The sequence below is a fragment of the Sinohyriopsis cumingii genome, chromosome 6, assembly GCF_028554795.1.
Source record: "Sinohyriopsis cumingii isolate HCF-2022 chromosome 6, ASM2855479v2, whole genome shotgun sequence".
Classification (NCBI taxonomy): Eukaryota; Metazoa; Mollusca; class Bivalvia; order Unionida; family Unionidae; genus Sinohyriopsis; species Sinohyriopsis cumingii.
Genome location: NC_142966.1, coordinates 11,743,189 through 11,765,350, shown reverse-complemented (window position 1 = coordinate 11,765,350; position 22,162 = coordinate 11,743,189). Strand labels below are relative to the sequence as shown.

Below are 22,162 nucleotides of genomic sequence, written 5' to 3'. Positions count from 1 at the left end.
ACCTCTGTCCACATGTGTTCAAACCTCAGGTTCAGTCAATGCAGGTATGTCAGAAAGCTTGCCAATAGATTCCCATGCTGGTAGATCTTCCTGGGTTTTTCCAAGCTTCATAAAATATCAGTTCTACTGGCTGCCATGTAAAGCCTATCACAAGGAACTAAGCCCACAACAACAACCAAATAAGTATTTTGTTCAAATCGCATTTCTATTTCATTCTTCACCGTGCCAAGTCTTGTTTATGGTCTCAGAAATGCATTCCATATAGGATTTTTTCCCTTTCATTTGGAATGCATTCCAAATAGACTTTCATCCCTTTCATTTGGAATGCATTCCATATAGGCTTTTATCCCTTTCATTTGGAATGCATTAAAGTAAGGCTTTTATCCCTTTCATTAGGAATGCATTCCAAATAGACCTTTTATCCCTTTCATTTGGAATGCATTCTATATAGTTTTTTATCCCTTTCATTTGGAATGCATTCCAAATGCACTTTTATTGATTTCTTTAGGAATGCATTCCATATAGGCTTTTATCCCTTTCATTTGGAATGAAATGCATTCCACCCAGGCTTTTATGCCTTTTATTTTTGCTTGTTGGGAATGAAAGGCATTCCATATAGGCTTTTATCTCTTTCATTTGGAATGTATTCCACATCACCTTTTATCCCTTTCAATTGGAATGTATTCCATACAGGCTTTTATCCCTTTAAATTGGAATGCGTTCCATATAGACTTTTATCCCTTTCATATGGAATGCATTCCATACAGGCTGTTATCCCTTTCATTTGGAATGCATTCCATACAGACTTTTATCCCTTTCATTTGGAATGAAAGGCATTCCACTCAGGCTTTTATCCCTTTCATTTGGAATGAAAGGCATTCCATATAGGCTTTTATCCCTTTCATTTGGAATGAAAGGCATTCGATATAGGCTTTTATCCCTTTCATCTGGAATGCATTCCATATAGGCTTTTATCCCTTTCATTTGGAATGAAAGGCATTCCATATAGGCTTTTATCCCTTTCATTTGGAATGCATTCCATATAGGCTTTCATCCCTTTCATTTAGAATGAAATACATTCCAAATACCTAGGCTTTTATCCATTTTATTTTTGCTTGTTGAGAATGAAAGGCATTCCATATAGGCTTTTATCCCTTTCAATTGGAATGTACTCCCCATCAGCTTTTATCCCTTTCAATTGGAATGTATTCCATATAGGCTTTTATCACTTTCATTTGGAATGCATTTCATATAGGCTTTGATTGCTTTCATTTGGAATGCATTTCATATAGGCTTTTATTGCTTTCATTTGGAATGCATTCCATATACTGATTATAGGCTTTTTTCCCTTTCATTTGGAATGAAATGCATTCCATATACCTAGGCTTTTATCCATTTTATTTTTGCTTGTTGGGAATGAAAGGCATTCCATATAGGCTTTTATCCCTTTCATTTGGAATGTATTCCACATCAGCTTTTATCCCTTTCAATTGGAATGCATTCCATATAGGCTTTTATCCCTTTCAACTGGAATGTATTTCATACAGGCTTTTATCCCTTTCATTTGGAATGCATTCCACTCAGTCTGTTATCCCTTTCATTTGGAATGCACTCCATATAGACTTTTATCCCTTTCATTTTCGCTTGTTGGGAATGAAATGCATTCCATATTGACTTTTATCCCTTTCATTTTCGCTTGTTGGGAATGAAATACATTCCATATTGATTTTTATCCAATTCCATCGGAATGCATTCCATATAGACTTTTATCCCTTGCATTTTTGTTGTTTGGAATGAAATGCATTTACCTAAATAAGGTCTTACATGTCAAGTGTTAAGAATTAAAGGGAAAAAACAATAGTTGTCATATCATGTATCATTAAAACTGCTTTAATAAACTGTTGGGTCTTGTAATAGGTGAAAGCTGAATAAATGTCAACAGCAGAATAATTACAAATGAAATATAGAATGAATGCAAACAAGAACAAAGAATCTGATCCTAGAGTTGTTGTTGTTGTTGTTGTTGTAGGGTTTAACACCCTGATCCTAGAGTAGTAGTTGTTGTTGTTGTTGTTGTTGTTGTAGTTGTTGTAGGGTTTAACACCCTGATCCTAGAGTAGTTGTTATTGTTGTTGTTGTAGGGTTTAACACCCTGATCCTAGAGTAGTTGTTGTTGTTGTTGTTGTTGTTGTTGTAGGGTTTAACACCCTGATCCTAGAGTAGTTGTTGTTGTTGTTGTTGTTGTAGGGTTTAACACCCTGATCCTAGAGTAGTTGTTGTTGTTGTTGTTGTAGGGTTTAACACCCTGATCCTAGAGTAGTTGTTGTTGTTGTAGGGTTTAACACCCTGATCCTAGAGTAGTTGTTGTTGTTGTTGTTGTTGTAGGGTTTAACACCCTGATCCTAGAGTAGCTGTTGTTGTTGTAGGGTTTAACACCCTGATCCTAGAGCAGTATGCAAAAGGTCTTTCATTGGATGAAATCTGGCAGCAGCTTGAAAATATTCAGTTTCAAAAATCCATTCATTCCATTTTCACTTACCATTCACAGTGTGTTCTAAATATTTGTTCTATATTTTCATTAAAAAAATATATTCATCATTTAATGTGCTTTAAATCCACATTTTTAGATAGATAAAAGATAGCTAGATATCTAGATAGATAAACAAAAAGACAGACAGATAGATTGATTGACAGACAGACATATACATTTTATCAGTAATACCTGCAAATGTCAGTAGAGAAGAGATACAATACGTCAGATTTGTCTATAAATGGTGGGAATATTGTCCCATCTGTAAGAAGCAAGAAACATAAATGGAATTAACTCATTCAACACATATCAAATGGAATTAACTCATTCAACACCAATCCTGTGATGACATGTGTACAAAAGGTCAATTGGTTCCTTGTTACATAAATATATGCTTATGATCAAAGTATTCCTAAACAAAGAGAAAATATACTGATGCCATCCAGTAACAAAGACACTGGATGAAAAAGCAAATACACTCATACCATTCAGTAACAAGGCACTGGATGAAAAAGCAAATACACTCATGCCATCTAGTAACAAAGACACTGGATGAAAAAGCAAATAACTCATGCCATCTAGTAACAAGGCACTGGGTGAAAAAGCAAATACACTCATGCCATCCGTTAACAAAGCCCTGGCTGAAAAAGCAAATACACTCATGCCATCCGCTAACAAGGCACTGGTTCAAAAAGCAAATACACTCATGCCATCTAGTAACAAGGCACTGGGTGAAAAAGCAACTACACTCATGCCGTCTAGAAACAAGGCACTGGTTGAAAAGCAAATACACTCATGCCATCTAGTAACAAGGCACTGGGTGAAAAGCAAATACTCATGCCAGCTATTAACAAGGCACTGGTTGAAAAAGCAAATACACTCATGCCATCTAGTAACAAGGCACTGGGTGAAAAAGCAAATAGCTCATGCCATTTAGCAACAAAGACTGGGTGAAAAGGAAAATAATGAGAAGATAAATAGTTTGAACTGCTTACTGGCATAAGGCAGGTAGGATTCAATATAATTTTACTCACTTTTGCTGGCCCATGTTGAAATCAACAAGTCCATATCAGTTCTATGTGGTTTCAACTTATATGTTCTAATGTCAGACCCTAACTGTACAAACATGCAAAACAGAGTGGAAAAGGAAAGAGGAAGCTTGTATGAATAAATCATCTAAATAAGCAGTGTTTTAAAGAAAGTGTGAGCTCATGGGAATCTCCAGGAAATAATATGGTTGATAACAAAAACCACACCCAAGTACTAGTTTTTGATTCCAGAAGAAATAAAACCTCTGCTGTACTCAATAAATAAAAAATGTTTTTCTGTTCATTTTGTGTTTTTTCTTGTCATTATATATGATTAGTTTTCTCTACATGTTTCACTGTAATTTTGGGGCATGTGTCTTCTAATTTAGAATTTTTAGATCAAAAATGTCTGTAATATAAAAATAAGTGACATTTTTTCTTAATTATTAATAACTGCATTATGTCTTAGCAAGTACTACCTGTCTGTCAGTGGAATAATCCAATCACCATCTGCTATTTTATCAGTAGAAATTAAACACTGGATATCACAATAAAAGTAAATATTTTGTTATCAACTATAATGGTACAGTGATTGAAGTTTATGAAATGTGTAATGGAAAAAAGTAAATCCATTAAATAATCAATGGTGCATCTCAAAATATTTAGTACTCTTCTCTCTATGCCCCCGCCATTAGTCGTGTCATACCTACACTGAATTTGCAGATTGCTGGGTTGCTTCTAGGATATGATAAATGTGAGTACTTGCCCCCACTGAATCTAAAACAAAATGGGGGGGGCCAATGTAGCTGGAGCGGGGGAACTTCCAGTATCGTGTAAAAAAAACTCAATATATTCAAAAAGAGCAATAGCAAGTACAATAAATGCATTAAATGCATCTCATGTCTTCTGTATATTATAGCATAACACTTAAAACTGAAATCAAAGTCTTATGTTTTCTAATAACAATATTCTATCTACACACTAACCATTAAAGAATCAAACATGACAGACTGCAAATAGTGTCACTCCTCTGGCCAATCTTAAAAAACAGTGTCATGTACTTCCTGCGTGTCACATGCTCAATTCTGATTGGTTGCAAATCCATACTAAGAAAGATCAAAAGAACACATATTTTCCTATCATGGATGACAAAAAATAATTTTTAAGGAAAAGTCCAAAGCTCAAAATGAATTAGGGAAAGTATATATACAGTTAACTCTTAACTGGAACATACATCTGCATCCAGACAGAATTGTAATTGTGACTGCATTATTCTGCAAACATGATCAGTATTTCCTAAATAGCCTCCAGTCTTTCCTCATCCTCCACTCTATCAATGCCTTGTTAAAGTTGAAGTCTCTCTGAAGAGGTTCTTCAATTGAAATCATCATGAGTCTGTTGAGAACCCGTTCTTCCAAACGGCTTCTTCCTGCAGTTTTGTTTTGATTTTGATTGCTGAATCCTTTCTCACAGTCAGCGGTTTGGTATGGCATAACCATGGCCACTGATGATAACTGAAGAAGGTTTGGAAATGTGTCTGCGTGATGTTGATGTATAATCTGCCATTTTGTCTCTAGGGAACATTTCTCTTTTAATGGCAGTCTTAGCAAGAGACCGCTCTGTCAAAACAAGTTTTGGGTCACACAAAGGGGGACTGATAGCTTCTTTTGATTTCTTCTCTGGACCAAATGATCACAGAGAATTTTTATCTGGTCATAACCATACATTTCTTGTTCTGCAGAAGACAGGAATGTGAGGTTACCAAGAACCTCAAATTCTGTTGCCTCCTGTGTATTGCTCTTTGGAAATCTTGCAGCCATCTCCACCTGCAAATTTGTAACAAACTCGCGGCGAAGGTTAGACACATCATCTGAAACTTTTTTCAATGTACTCCTGTGTAACTTGAGTTCAACACCATTGTAGGTGATTTTAGTTTTGTCTCCATCCTTTGATGATTTCAATTATTCAGACATACAGATCTGGTGATTTTCACGTGTCTGCTTTCTTTAAGGTAGAATTCAAAATATCAAGTACTGGTGACAAAGCTGCTATATCCAAGTCAGATTTCTGTAAAAGCATATTTAGCTGTGCTAAGTGAGGTATGATATCTATCATAATACTCCTGCATGCCATTGAATTTGCATTGCTGTGTATTCATATTTCTGCATGGTTTGGAGTAACTATTTAATCACTGTACATCCTGCATGTAATTTGTTGTATGGTTTGGAGTAACTACTTCAGTACAGCCTTGCATATGTTCATGACATATTGGTGCAATGTGAGAGTACTGTCCATAGCAACACTTAGGTTTTGTACTGACTGTGTGAATTTAATGTTGGTGTTACTGATATTTATTGTTTGAGGTAAAGGATGTGAATGAGAAAGTCTTTGTGTTGTGATCAGAATGGCCTCAGTTTTATCATCATTCATCTGCAGCTTGTTACATGCCATCCATGATTTCACATCAAAAATGCACCTCTCTACAGCTTGGATGGTAGCATCAACTTCAGTTGGGTGGCTAGATCTGTATATTTGGGTGTCATCAGCGTATAACTGGTGAGGAACTGGATGATGATCTATGACACTTGAGAGTGGCTGAGTGTATAGAATGAAGAGAACAAGACCAAGAACAGACCCCTGTGGAACACCACAACATAGATTAACTGGGCTGGAGTGTATTCCATTTGCAGATACAATTTGTGTCATGCAGGCCAAGTAGGACATAAACCACAGTAAGGCTGTATCATGAATGCCAAATACATGCTGGAGATGGTGAAGTAATATATCATGGTCTATTGTGTCAAATGCTGCAGACAAATCAAGGAGGGTGAGGACTGTAATCATCCGCTATCCAAAGCAGAAAGAATGTCATTAACTACTTTTAGAAGAGTAGTTTCAGTATTGTGCAAGGGCGATATGCAGAATGTACACTGCCAAAAAGACTGTTTAATTCAGATGAGATACAAGCTAGAATAGAACAACCTTTTCTAAGATTTTTTATGTGAATGGGAGATTAAAAACTGGGCAGTAGTTCTTTAAATCATTATGGTCGAGTGTTGGTTTCTTCAGCAGAGGCTTTACAATGGCAGTTTTGGAAAATGATGGGAATTCCCTTGATGAGATAGAGGTATTAATAACATCAGTTAGTGAAGGCAATACTGGATCTAAGCACTCAAGCAGCAGTGATGTTGGAATTGGATCAAGTTTGCATGACTATGGTGCACTCTTCATCACGATTGTACGTACTAAATCCATAGAGACAGGTTCAAATGCTGCTAATGGTTGCTGCTGAAACTCTGTATCCCAACTGTATGGTGATGATGAGTCAATTGAAATTGTGTTGTCAAGCTTATCTCTAATGGTTTGGACTTTGTCAAGGAAGAAATTTGCAAACAGGTCCGGAAGATTGACTGGAGAGAAGGTAGTTGGAAGTGGTGTACATTTGTTCCTTGACATTAGCTTCTTAGTAACCTTGAAGAGCTCTTTGCAGCTGAAACTTTCCATGATCTTAGTACTGTAGTGGGCTGATTTTGCTGCATGGACTATGTCTGTGACGTTCTTCTTAGCGGCTTAATAGGTTTGCTTAGTAATAGTAAGTCTGGTGGAAAGCCAAAGCCTCTCAGCTTTACAGCAGTCTCTTTTAGCAGTGTGAAGCTCATCCCTAACACTGCTATACCATGGAGAACACTTTTGAACTGACACTCTGCACTTGGTGGCTGGGGTATGTTTGTCGAGCAATAGCTGCAGGCAGTTATTGAGTTGTTCTGCTGTAGGAGGCAAGCAAGTTGTTAGGTTTGCTTGGATGTCATGCATTAATGTTTGGTTCTATTTATCATACAGAGGTTTCTCTAAGTAGCAAATAAAGGTGGAGGGTTAGGGACTGTTGGATCCACGTGCTTGGGCTCATCGCCTGATGTTTTTAGCCATGTTTCTGTCTGGAAAAAGACGTCAATATTCTGATTATTGATAAAACTATTTCTGTGCGCTTTTCCGGTGGTCCTCCTGATTGGGCATTGAATAATGCAATACGCAGAGGTATCTCTTGGATAGTTGACATAAAGGTGGATGATTTAATAGGGATTTGAATTAGGTTATCTGAATTAACGGTCAAATTTTTAAATTGTTGAGCCGGAAAGGGCATAAGGGAGATAACTGGAATTCTTCCTGTTCTATGCTGACCAGCTTTGAAACATTTCTTTTTTCACTTCTATTTACATTTAAGTAATGAAGAATGTAGTCCCAGTTCATTTAGTTAAGAGCACAATGTAGTGTTGAGAGCCAAGGAGTGGTCATTTAAAGCAGTTAGTGAGGGTCCATCATAGCATAAAGGGGTTGACTGGCAACTATCACATGATGACGGTTTGTTCAACAACAAAGGAAGTTGTAGCAGTAGAGCAAGACAGCTGAGAAAAAGTCTAATTGTTCTTGTTTCCAAAACAAGGAGATGAAGAAACACATACGCACTGAACAGCCAATGCATGATGAACACAATAACATAGACGAAGAGAGACATCAAGCACATATATCATGAAAAATAGCACAAAAAATGGAACAGCTGTTTCAAACAGGTTAAGCGATAGTGGCCATCTTGACAATTGATGGATGTGATTGCTACACCAAAACTTTAGCACTGAGGTTAATCTGGTATGGATAGATGTGATTGCTACACCAAGACTTTAGCACTGAGGTTAATCTGGTATGGATAGATGTGATTACTACACCAAGACTTTAGCACTGAGGTTAATCTGGTATGGATAGATGTGATTACTACACCAAGACTTTAGCACTGAGGTTAATCTGGTATGGATAGATGTGATTACTACACCAAGACTTTAGCACTGAATTTAATCTGGTATGGATAGATGTGATTGCTACACCTAGACTTTAGCACTGAGGTTAATCTGGTATGGATAGATGTGATTACTACACCAAGACTTTAGCACTGAGGTTAATCTGGTATGGATAGATGTGATTACTACACCAAGACTTTAGCACTGAATTTAATCTGGTATGGATAGATGTGATTACTACACCAAGACTTTAGCACTGAATTTAATCTGGTATGGATAGATGTGATTGCTACACCAAGACTTTAGCACTGAGGTTAATCTGGTATGGATAGATGTGATTGCTACACCAAGACTTTAGTACTGAGGTTAATCTGGTATGGATAGATGTGATTGTTACACCAAGACTTTGAGGTTAATCTGGTATGGATAGATGTGATTGTTACACCAAGACTTTAGCACTGAGGTTAATCTGGTATGGATAGATGTGATTGCTACACCAAGACTTTAGCACTGAGGTTAATCTGGTATGGATAGATGTGATTACTACACCAAGACTTTAGCACTGAGGTTAATCTGGTATGGATAGATGTGATTACTACACCAAGACTTTAGCACTGAGGTTAATCTGGTATGGATAGATGTGATTACTACACCAAGACTTTAGCACTGAGGTTAATCTGGTATGGATAGATGTGATTGCTACACCAAGACTTTAGCACTGAATTTAATCTGGTATGGATAGATGTGATTGCTACACCTAGACTTTAGCACTGAGGTTAATCTGGTATGGATAGATGTGATTGCTACACCAAGACTTTAGCACTGAGGTTAATCTGGTATGGATAGATGTGATTACTACACCAAGACTTTAGCACTGAGGTTAATCTGGTATGGATAGATGTGATTACTACACCAAGACTTTAGCACTGAATTTAATCTGGTATGGATAGATGTGATTACTACACCAAGACTTTAGCACTGAATTTAATCTGGTATGGATAGATGTGATTGCTACACCTAGACTTTAGCACTGAGGTTAATCTGGTATGGATAGATGTGATTACTACACCTAGACTTTAGCACTGAGGTTAATCTGGTATGGATAGATGTGATTACTACACCAAGACTTTAGCACTGAGGTTAATCTGGTATGGATAGATGTGATTACTACACCAAGACTTTAGCACTGAATTTAATCTGGTATGGATAGATGTGATTGCTACACCTAGACTTTAGCACTGAGGTTAATCTGGTATGGATAGATGTGATTACTACACCAAGACTTTAGCACTGAATTTAATCTGGTATGGATAGATGTGATTACTACACCAAGACTTTAGCACTGAATTTAATCTGGTATGGATAGATGTGATTGCTACACCTAGACTTTAGCACTGAATTTAATCTGGTATGGATAGATGTGATTGCTACACCAAGACTTTAGCACTGAGGTTAATCTGGTATGGATGGATGTGATTACTACACCAAGACTTTAGCACTGAATTTAATCTGGTATGGATAGATGTGATTACTACACCAAGACTTTAGCACTGAGGTTAATCTGGTATGGATAGATGTGATTGCTACACCAAGACTTTAGCACTGAGGTTAATCTGGTATGGATAGATGTGATTGCTACACCAAGACTTTAGCACTGAGGTTAATCTGGTATGGATAGATGTGATTGCTACACCAAGACTTTAGCACTGAGGTTAATCTGGTATGGATAGATGTGATTGCTACACCAAGACTTTAGCACTGAGGTTAATCTGGTATGGATAGATGTGATTACTACACCAAGACTTTAGCACTGAATTTAATCTGGTATGGATAGATGTGATTGCTACACCTAGACTTTAGCACTGAGGTTAATCTGGTATGGATAGATGTGATTGCTACACCAAGACTTTAGCACTGAATTTAATCTGGTATGGATAGATGTGATTGCTACACCTAGACTTTAGCACTGAGGTTAATCTGGTATGGATAGATGTGATTACTACACCAAGACTTTAGCACTGAGGTTAATCTGGTATGGATAGATGTGATTACTACACCAAGACTTTAGCACTGAATTTAATCTGGTATGGATAGATGTGATTACTACACCAAGACTTTAGCACTGAGGTTAATCTGGTATGGATAGATGTGATTACTACACCAAGACTTTAGCACTGAATTTAATCTGGTATGGATAGATGTGATTGCTACACCTAGACTTTAGCACTGAGGTTAATATGGAATTTATAGATATGATTGTTACCCAAGCTTATGTCAAGGTGTACTCAACATTATATATGTCATACTTCAACAAAAACCTAACTTGGGGATCCATAATTTAGCATTATTCTAATAAAAATTAAATTGAGAAGTAAAAAGAAAATCAAAGGAAAAGGTGGTATCAATGAAAAGTAAAAAAGTCAAAAAAAAATCAAAGGAAAAGGTGGTATCAATTAAAAGTAAAAAAAAATCAAAGGAAAAGGTGGTATCAATGAAAATTCTGGTTGATAACAGGTAAAGATTACAGTTAAAGGTCACCGGCCATACTCCAACATTTTCCTATTTATATCAGATTTGCATTACATGATTAAAAATAGTTATACTCGCACAAAAAAAACAAAAAAATTATCAAGTGTAAAGAAGAAATAATAATTTAATTACTCGAAATAGAAGTATACAATGCTGTTACTTCCCCTTAGTTACAATTTCCCACCTATAGAGGACACAATTGGAAATGACGTACATTTATCCCTACAAGATGAAGTACATGCTTCTTGTTGTCGAAAAATAAAACACTATAAACTATGGATAGGGAATATTTTAGATGAAACTAATGAAAACTAATTTACTGTTCAGCCTTATATCGGTATGCATGCACGACGCACTAGATTGTGTTGCTTTCAAAACTGTTCCATTGTTTCAATTTATTTTGAAAATTCCCGTTAATACAGGTAAAAAGAATCAATGCTGGCTTCCCTGTGTCGGCAGACTTTATGAAAAAAAAAGGATGAAAGAAATCGGCACACTTAAAGAATCCAAAGGAACCAAACTTGACTTCCTTTTGTCGGCTGACTTCAGAAAAAAAAATTCGGCACACAAAAAAGATACCAAAGTCAATTTTCTGGGGTTGGTTTGCATTGTAATAAAATAACCTATGTATTTGATATCCTGTTGGTAAGTTTAAACAATGAGTTTATTGCTCCATGCCAGTTGTGTTTATCACCCAGGCTTCTATTTGTTTGCCATATGTAATCATAATTGATGTTTGAAGGGCAAATATTATACACAATAATAACTTGCTTTAATAATACTTCTGTAACCCATGCTAGCAAAAAGATTATCATTTGCACTCACATTGAATGTATTTTAAAATAATGATTTTTTTTTATTTGCGAGATACCGACTTATAGTTAACCTGGATACAATACAATCTGGGTCAGTTTGCAATAAGTAACTTATTATGCGTAAATGGCAGATGCCTTCAAGCAATTGGGTGATACTTTCGTCTCATTTGCAATTTTGTTATTTGACATAAGTGATACACACTACACTAAGGATGCATACACAAGCCGGCATCTGCTACATATACGGATTTCTTGGATATATATTTTTTTAAAATAATTTTTGCATGATGAAAAAAGGAATATATGATAACAATGCAACGTTAATTTCTTTCATTTTATTTTCAAACAAGTGTATGTTTATCAATTTATTTTGTACCGTGAGTGTGTGTGTGTGGAGGGCACAAATTAAACAAATTATTTCCTTTCTAATTTGTACGGAATAATGGAGCAAATATGATTGACGATATTGACCAGTAATTACAAGCTTTCAATTTATGCACGCAAACACTAAGACAACTTGAAAAATAAAAACAACAAAATTAACTGGTAAGAGCTTCATATTGCAGCAACTAAATACTGACAAAATGCTCAACATTATTCTCTCTCTCATGTGTAATCTAGTATGTATTGTATGCAGCTGTGTTCCAACGTGAAGCCTAAAATTAAGTATATTTGTTATAATATCTCATGTACACCACCCTTAGCAAAATGTATACGTATTATGTAGAATATTATGTTAAATATTTTTGTTTTATAAATGATTATTGATAATTTGACCAGATGACTTAAATTGAGAATGTCGTTGTGCAGATGCATATATTTGTTAGCATAAAAAATGTATATAAATTTTAATTAGAACAAGCAAGATATGTCAGTTTGTGTTTTCTCTCAAATATGTACGTTACGAAGTATGATTATTTTCTTCAAAGAATATCAAAATAGTTTGTTTAAATTTAGTTTTTTTCCCCCTAAAACCTATCTTACATAGCATCTACTTTTTTGTTGAAGAAAAAGAACATACAAACTATTGTTAAGTTTGGCCAAATTGAATTTCGAGCTGGACCGAATTGTCTTAGGGCCAAATTCACTAGAATCCGGCATAAATGATACAACTTTCCCATCCCTCTCCTATTCGATCCCACAGATTAAATACACTTTTTTCTGGTAAACATGGTTTTCCAGAAAAAGAAAAAATGCTTTTTCCCATCATCACTCCATATGCAACACAGTACACCATATTTGCTGTACAAAAGCACGATCATACGCTACATCACATTAACATTTATGTGGGGAAATTAAGCACTTGAATGGCTAGGTTGAATAGAAGGGATAAATGTAGATCATATCCGGTTTTGGCATGCAGAAACTACCGATTGTTTACGGAGATTGCTGAATAATTTTTTCATTTTATAAAGCAGAGTTTTAAGTCTAATTAAACATTTTTATGGTGTGAATGCATAACCAATGAGTTTTGTTTATAACTATAATATCACACATTTGTACAATATAGGTGGCCGGTGACCTTTAAATAACAGCAAGATCCAAGCATGAAATTCTTAATGCAACCCTTTCTGGTACATTTAATATTCACAAGAGTAAATATTTGTCTAGGGATAAATCTGGCAAGTACAAGTCAATATTCAAACAAATAAATATAAAAATAACAAGGCACAAAAATTTGACAACTGTGACAAGTAAAATAACAAAAATAACGTACAAATTTGACAACTACCTGTCAAATATTCAGACAAGTAAATATTTGTCAAGCGATAAATTGACAAATTCAGACCAGTAAATTTTTGTCAATGGGTAAGCAATTTTTTTAGCAAATTATGTTTCTCTGAGAATAACTAACCAGTCACATTACATTATGAATATTAGCCTGCTACCTCATGAATCCAGCCCTACTAAAAGACAAAAGTCAACTTTTTCTGTCTATTTCAACAAAGTGCAATAACTCTTGCCCATTACCTTCCTTTACCACTGCCAAATGTTCCTAGTTTTTAGCCAAGTGAGATATTAATGAAGATGCTCACATGATGGGGTTAGTTGCGAGGGTTTTTAAGTAATGTGACTGGGTAAGTATTCTTGGAGAAAGAAAATTTGCTTAAAAATTGGCTGTCTCCTTTGAATATATTCCCCTATCACATTATGTTTGAAGAATAAATAATACGAGGACATGCTGAGCATCCAACCTCTACTTCAGGTATCCTTCTAGGGAAGAACAGTTTAATTCCCACATTTGAACAATAACCTGTTCTTCTAATATATAAGCAACACAGCCCGGGGTTACTTGACCTGTGACCCTAACAAACAGTTAAGAAGATGAATACTGAAATGTAGTGAAGTTAACAAGCTGTGTTGATTGATCTAGTTGAGTCTGTTCGCCATCTGTGCTGCTGCCACTGGACCTACCAGATTCAATATTTGCCTCTGTGATGCTAAATATTTGAGATGATGGCTCAAGAAGGTTGACTCTGCATGCCAGCCAACAGCTTCAATTATGTTTCAGATCAAAAAATGTTGCATTTGAATGTGAAGCTCACAGAGATGGCTGGAAACTTCTGAACAATAATCTTCATCAGGTGACTCTAAACTGGTGAGACATCAGAACAGACCAAGCATACGGCCCACTTCAGCCATGAAGAGCCTGAAGTGTGATATCCTGTGTTCCAACTCACACCAGAAGGAAGGGACGTTTGCGCTTGCAAAGATACATCTCTGTGCATTTCAAGTAGTACTTGACAGCATGAACAGGATCTTGCATGGCTACTGGTACTGACCTGTCAATGGAAATGAGCGAGCGATTGACGCCTCTTTGGTTACTGACAGACTGTAATCAATTTTTGGCTACAAGGCCTGGTTGTGTCAAGAGAACCAAAGAACCATCTGATCTGGACTGAAGAGAGTTTGGGTTTAACTAAAGGACACGCAGCTCACTTACCTTGCTAAAGCTATCAGGAAACATGATCTAGTGACTTTAGCAAAATGTAGGCCAGAGGTTCAAATGGATTCCAATCGAGTGATGTTAAAACCTTGGTTCCACTTGAAGAAAGAATGAGTGATTTTGTTCCATAGAGACTAAAATTATTTAAAAGATCTGACAGGTCTACATCTGCCCAAATCATGTTTGCCATGACTGCAATGTGTCCAATGGTAGACTTTGATAGATACTGGGCCCAAGTGTTTCTCCTCAAAGAGCCAGATTAAAAACATTGGCCAGTTGAGGGATTGAGGCCTGCAGAGTGACAATGTTGCTGGTATGGGACAAGTCCCTGAAAACAAGCCACTTTCCCTCATAAGCCTTCAGAGTGGAGAGCCTTCTGCTCTCGAAATAATCTCCATAATTGAAGGATTGAATTAATTGTCTCACAAGGCTTACTTGATACGAGTCCAGTGTGTAGAAGAAGAGGACAGTCCAGGCAGGAAAGGACCAACCGTGACATTGGTTGCGAGAGCAGATTCATGTTCGCATGGTTGCTGGAGAAGATTTGCATTGGCAAGGAATCTTCTTGGGCATATCACTACAACGAGTAGATCAGTGACCCAGGACTTGTCCCATCTGAGAGGGGCTATCAGAATTGTCTTGCCCTTCTGATACCGTACTTTCTAAATTATGTTTGGTCTATGCACCCTGGGAGGGGATGCAAATGCCCACAACCCCTACCAAATGATTGGCAGTGCATCCACAGCCCAATCTTTTGGGTCCGGAACTGGAGAGACGAAGATGGGTAGCTTGTGATTCCACCTACCTCAAAGAGGTATACCACTGGACATCCCCAAAGTGCGCAAATCTGAGTGAAAACCAACTGCTGTCGAGACCATTCCGTTTGCAGGACTAGACCTCTTCTTGATTGAGTGTCAACTGAGACAATGAGTCTGCAGGGAATGTGTCTGATTTGTACATTGATATGGAGATTGTCGCACCAATGTAGAAAGTGCCAAATCAGAATATCTAGGTTGGGTGATTTGGTGACTCCCTGTTTGAGGAGACAGGTCACCACCAGAGAGATGTCGGACCAAATGAGGTCCATTTTGTCTCAGAGTTGATTTTTTCAGAAAAGAAAGGCATTGATGACAGCCTTCATTTCTAGGCAGCTGATGTGTAGAGGCCACTCCCATGGCTCCCATGTGATGCTGACAATAGTGAAGGTTGGCACCAGGTCAGAATCACTGTGCACACTGGTGTTGGTACCTACCTTTATTTCTACTTGGGGCTTCTCCAGCAGGATTACCAAGGTTAGCCAACCTAGGTTGTACCAATGATATGGGAATGATTGAATCTCGGGTGTAATCATGTTTGTTTGATCAAGGAGACTTGAAAAGGGACACAATTATGATCATAATGTCCACATTAAAAAACCGCAGACAGGGATAAAGTCCACTGCCGCATTTAATAAACCAAGGTGCTGCAAAAACTCTGTCGCTTAAATCAAAGTCCTGTTGGAAATGCACTTGATGAGCTTGACAATTCTGATTACGTGAACATGAGCAAGTTACACCAGGTTCAGGTTGGTTAAAATTCCATGTCCAGATGGACACAATTCTGGGATAGATGGAGCTCCAACTTTCCCAGTTCACTAGAAAGCCTGGATGATCTAAAAGTGAGAGGATATTGTTCCTGCCTTTGGGTAAAACAGAGCTTACCATATGTTTCTGGAGGAGGCTGTCATTGTAGATGCCACTGATCAGAAAAGGGTGAGGACATAATCCATAATCTGAGTAAAAGCTAAAGTCCTGATGCTGAGGACAAAGGAAAAACTTTGAATTGATAAACTGTGTCACAGTAAGCAAAATGGAGAAAATATTCATGACATGGGATGTGAAAATATGTCAGTCAGATCGAGACTGACGGCATACTAGTCCCACTGAATGGAGAGCCAACATGTGGAGAGGAGAAAATCGCTGGAACTTGACTTTCCAAGAAGAATGCCTTTGAGTTGGCCAGGTCACCAATCCAACCCAAAAGACAATTGTTAATCTCTTTAATCCTGCCGACTGGGGGAAGGAGCCAAAAGGCAGCATATCTTCTTCCTCCCCAGAATCAATCAATGCCTTGCCCTTGTAACCCTGGTAGTGGTAGGGGTTGGAGGGCATTCCAAAATGGCCCAACCCAAATAAATTTCCGCAACGACAGCTTCAAAGCCAATCAGACCTGAATAAGATGGGTTTTTCCAGAGTCTCATCACAATTATGGTGTGCCAGGTACTCATCTGGGTAGGCTAGTAATGTACCAAAATTACCAAGTTGCCAAAGCACAGCCAGTACTAATAGGGAAGTGAAAGGGTCATATCAGAAACCCATGGCCTTGTTATGAACTTATGCATGATGCTTAGTGAATAGTTAAACCACAATTCTATCAAAACAGCATGAAATATGAATAAACCAAGCATAAATATCAAGCAGCACTATATTATTACACTAATAAGAGCTCTATCATGGACAGAGTAAGCGAAAAAAGTCAAAGGCATGCTACCTTATAATGACCTTGTATAAGGTCAACAATTGTGTGGTGGGAGGGGGGGTCTAAAAAAGGTGACAACATTACTAAAAAAATTGCACAAATTGTCAATTAATGCATATAACCTGAAGTAAATTGATCTATCTGCACAAAAAAATCAAAGGAATGATGGATGGGCCAACAGAAACAAGAATACAGCTGGATTGTCAGAGGAACTGCATGTGCACTCTGTGCAGCAGTGAAGCTAAAAACTAGTGACTCTTGGCAGTGCCAAGGACATGTAATGGGCAAGAATAGCTGCCGTTCATCTGTTAAAATAGAAAAAGACTATTTTTGTCTTTTAGTAGGGTAGCAGCTAGCAGGCTAATATTCCTAAAGTAGTGTGATCGGGGGAACATATTCAAAGGAGAAATCTGATGAATACTTTTAAATTTTAGGGTCTAACAGACATATTTAATTATCACAATGAATTTTTCTACCTTGGTAAAATGTAGATAAACTAAACAAACAGAAATTGGACACATGGCAGAACCAACTTTTTCTCCATAAAAAATGTGGAAACTAACAATGGTTACCAACCTGTTCCATTAATCATGTTGCACTGATCTGTTGTCCAGTAACTTAGATTCCTGTAACAAAGAAACAGACAGTGCTGAGTATTCATGTCACTGCATTAAAATGATGTTAAAAGAAGTGTAAATCATGTCACTAAATTATAACAGTGATAACTGACCAGTGTAAATCACATGTCACTGAATAATAATGAACACTGACCAGTGTAAATCATAGGTCATTGAATTATAATGAAGATAACTACTTCCAGAGTGAAGCATATGAAATCAAAATTCTGATGGAAACAAAAAAGTTCAAAATTTAAAAGATAAGAAAGGGTTGTTACAATTTTGTGAGTTAAATGAGGACGTTGCAATGCATTTTTTAAAACATGGTGCGTATCTGGAGTATCCTCAGTCAGATTTCACAAGATAAATTGAATTGCCTAAGAGATTTATATTCACAAAATTATAAATATGTTCATGGAACAAGTATACGATACCACAGTAACAGCTGAAATAAATATAAAACATAAACAGGGTGTGAAGGATGACATAACAGAAGGATGGAAAAAGGTAACACCATACACCATCATGAACGGGCATAGCATGTGTAACACTCTAACTCTGTCACGATGAGGCATAACATGGGTAATACAATATACCCTAAGACTGCCATGATGGGGCATACCAGGAGTAACACGATATCCCCTACCACTGTCATGATGGGGCATAGCATGGGTAACACCCTAACACTGTCATGATGGTGCATAGCATGGGTAACACCAAATCCCCTAACACTGTCATGATGTGGCATAACATGGGTAACACCCTAACACTGTCATGATGGTGCATAGCATGGGTAACACCAAATCCCTTAACACTGTCATGATGTGGCATAACATGGGTAACACCCTGACACTGTCATGATGGGGCATAGCATGGGTAACAACATATCCCCTAACACTGTCATGATGTGGCATAGCATGGGTAACACCCTGACACTGTCATGATGGGGCATAGCATGGGTAACACCCTAACACTGTCATGATGGGGCATAGCATGGGTAACAACATATCCCCTAACACTGTCATGATGTGGCATAACATGGGTAACACCCTAACACTGTCATGATGGGGCATAGCATGGGTAACACCCTAACACTGTCATGATGGGACATGGCATGGGTAACACCATATCCCCAAACACTGTCATGATGGGGCATAGCATGGGTAATACCCTAACACTGTCATGATGGTGCATAGCATAGGTAACACCAAATCCCCTAACACTGTCATGATGTGGCATAACATGGGTAACACCCTAACACTGTCATGATGGAGCATAACATGGGTAACACCCTGACACTGTCATGATGGGGCATAGCATGGGTAACAACATATCCCCTAACACTGTCATGATGTGGCACAGCATGGGTAACACCCTAACACTGTCATGATGGAGCATAGCATGGGTAACACCATACACCATAACACTGTCATGATGGGGCATAACATGGGTAACACCATATCCCCTAACACTGTCATGACGTGGCATATCATAGGTAACACCATATCCCCTAACACTGTCATGATGTGGCATAACATGGGTAACACCCTGTCATGATGGGGCATAGTATGGGTAACACCATATCCCCTAACACTATCATGATGGGGCATAGCATGGGTAATACCCTAACACTGTCATGATGGGGCATAGCATGGGTAACACCCTAACACTGTCATGATGGGACATGACATGGGTAACACTGTATCCCCAAACACTGTCATGATGGGGCATAGCATGGGTAACACCATACAGCCTAACAATGTTATGATGGATCATAAATGTTTTTACAGAATATACTTTTAATGTTACTGTTTCACTGAGATGTTTTAACAAATCTGAACAAAACTAGTTAGGGCTGTTCCAATAAAGCATACCTGGGACCCAGAGAAGGCATTTTTATTGTAGGGCACTCACCCATAGATGCAATTTAGAATTTTCTTAAGATTTTAATATGAACTCTGTGAAATCAAAGTACCCTGGAATATATAAAACAAATTTAACTGCCTTCCATGGGTACCATGTATGTTTAAATGGAACAGCTTTATTGAAATGTTTGAAAAATACAAACTATTATGTATTCCATTCAGTTGAAATCCAAGAAGGACGGCATATGCTGTAAAATTAGTCACCTTTGCATGAGTTATAGCTATCTCTACAAGTCATATGTCTGTATTGAGTTATGGCTATCTCTACAAGTCACACATTTGCACTGGGTTTTGGCTGTACAAGTCAACCATCTCCATTGAGTTTTGTCTGTCTGTACAAGTCAACCATCTCTATTGAGTTTTGACTGTCTGTACAAGTCAAACATCAGAAATTAGTTATGGCTATCTCTACAAGACAAACATCTGTATCGAGTTATGGTTGTCTCTACAAGTCAAACATCTGTATTGAGTTATGGTTGTCTCTACAAGTCAAACATTTGCACTGAGTTTTGACTGTACAAGTCAACCATCAGAAATTAGTTATGGCTATCTCTACAAGTCAAACATCTGTATTGAGTTATGGTTGTCTCTACAAGTCAAACATCTGTATTGAGTTATGGTTGTCTCTACAAGTCAAACATTTGCACTGAGTTTTGTCTGTACAAGTCAAACATCTGAAATTAGTTATGGCTATCTCTACAAGTCAAACATCTGTTTTGAGTTATGGCTATCTCTACAAGTCAGACATCTGTATTGAGTTATGGTTGTCTCTACAAGTCAACCATCTGTATTGAGTTATGGTTGTCTCTACAAGTCAAACATCTGTATTGAGTTATGGCTATCTCTACAAGTCAAACATTTGCACTGAGGTTTGACTGTACAAGTCAACCATCTCCACTGAGTTTTGACTGTACAAGTCAACCATCTCTACTGAGTTTTGACTGTCTGTACAAGTCAAACATCAGAAATTAGTTATGGCTATCTCTACAAGTCAAACATCTGTATTGAGTTATGGCTGTCTCTACAAGTCAAACATCTGTATTGAATTATGGCTATCTCTACAAGTCAAACATCTGTATCGAGTTATGGTTGTCTCTACAAGTCAAACATCTGTATTGAGTTATGGTTGTCTCTACAAGTCAAACATTTGCACTGAGTTTTGACTGTACAAGTCAACCATCAGAAATTAGTTATGGCTATCTCTACAAGTCAAACATCTGTATTGAGTTATGGTTGTCTCTACAAGTCAAACATCTGTATTGAGTTATGGTTGTCTCTACAAGTCAAACATTTGCACTGAGTTTTGTCGGTACAAGTCAAACATCTGAAATTAGTTATGGCTATCTCTACAAGTCAAACATCTGTTTTGAGTTATGGCTATCTCTACAAGTCAGACATCTGTATTGAGTTATGGTTGTCTCTACAAGTCAACAATCTGTATTGAGTTATGGTTGTCTCTATAAGTCAAACATCTGTATTGAGTTATGGCTATCTCTACAAGTCAAACATTTGCACTGAGGTTGGACTGTACAAGTCAACCATCTCCACTGAGTTTTGACTGTACAAGTCAACCATCTCTACTGAGTTTTGACTGTCTGTACAAGTCAAACATCAGAAATTAGTTATGGCTATCTCTACAAGTCAAACATCTGTATTGAGTTATGGCTGTCTCTACAAGTCAAACATCTGTATTGAATTATGGCTATCTCTACAAGTCAAACATCTGTATCGAGTTATGGTTGTCTCTACAAGTCAAACATCTGTATTGAGTTATGGTTGTCTCTACAAGTCAAACATTTGCACTGAGTTTTGACTGTACAAGTCAACCATCAGAAATTAGTTATGGCTATCTCTACAAGTCAAACATCTGTATTGAGTTATGGTTGTCTCTACCAGTCAAACATCTGTATTGAGTTATGGTTGTCTCTACAAGTCAAACATTTGCACTGAGTTTTGTCTGTACAAGTCAAACATCTGAAATTAGTTATGGCTATCTCTACAAGTCAAACATCTGTTTTGAGTTATGGCTATCTCTACAAGTCAGACATCTGTATTGAGTTATGGTTGTCTCTACAAGTCAACCATCTGTATTGAGTTATGGTTGTCTCTACAAGTCAAACATCTGTATTGAGTTATGGCTATCTCTACAAGTCAAACATTTGCACTGAGGTTTGACTGTACAAGTCAACCATCTCCACTGAGTTTTGACTGTACAAGTCAACCATCTCTACTGAGTTTTGACTGTCTGTACAAGTCAAACATCAGAAATTAGTTATGGCTATCTCTACAAGTCAAACATCTGTATTGAGTTATGGCTGTCTCTACAAGTCAAACATCTGTATTGAATTATGGCTATCTCTACAAGTCAAACATCTGTATTGAGTTATGGCTATCTCTACAAGTCAATCATCTGCATTTTCAAGAAATGATGACAACTAGCCACATGTACACTTTCTGTAAACTC

General features: G+C 37.4%; 1 protein-coding gene across 1 annotated transcript in view; it reads right to left on the bottom strand.

Moving 5' to 3' along the window:
* LOC149796374 (lysosome membrane protein 2-like) overlaps positions 1-22,162 on the bottom strand; it is a 91,678-nt gene that overhangs the window by 30,283 nt on the left and 39,233 nt on the right. Inside the window, exons 6-7 of the mRNA XM_089961055.1 lie at positions 17,733-17,782; positions 2,723-2,792 (exon numbers count right to left, since the gene is read on the bottom strand). Coding sequence (XP_089817181.1) covers positions 2,723-2,792; positions 17,733-17,782 — 120 coding nt within the window. The remainder of the gene's footprint in view (positions 1-2,722; positions 2,793-17,732; positions 17,783-22,162) is intronic.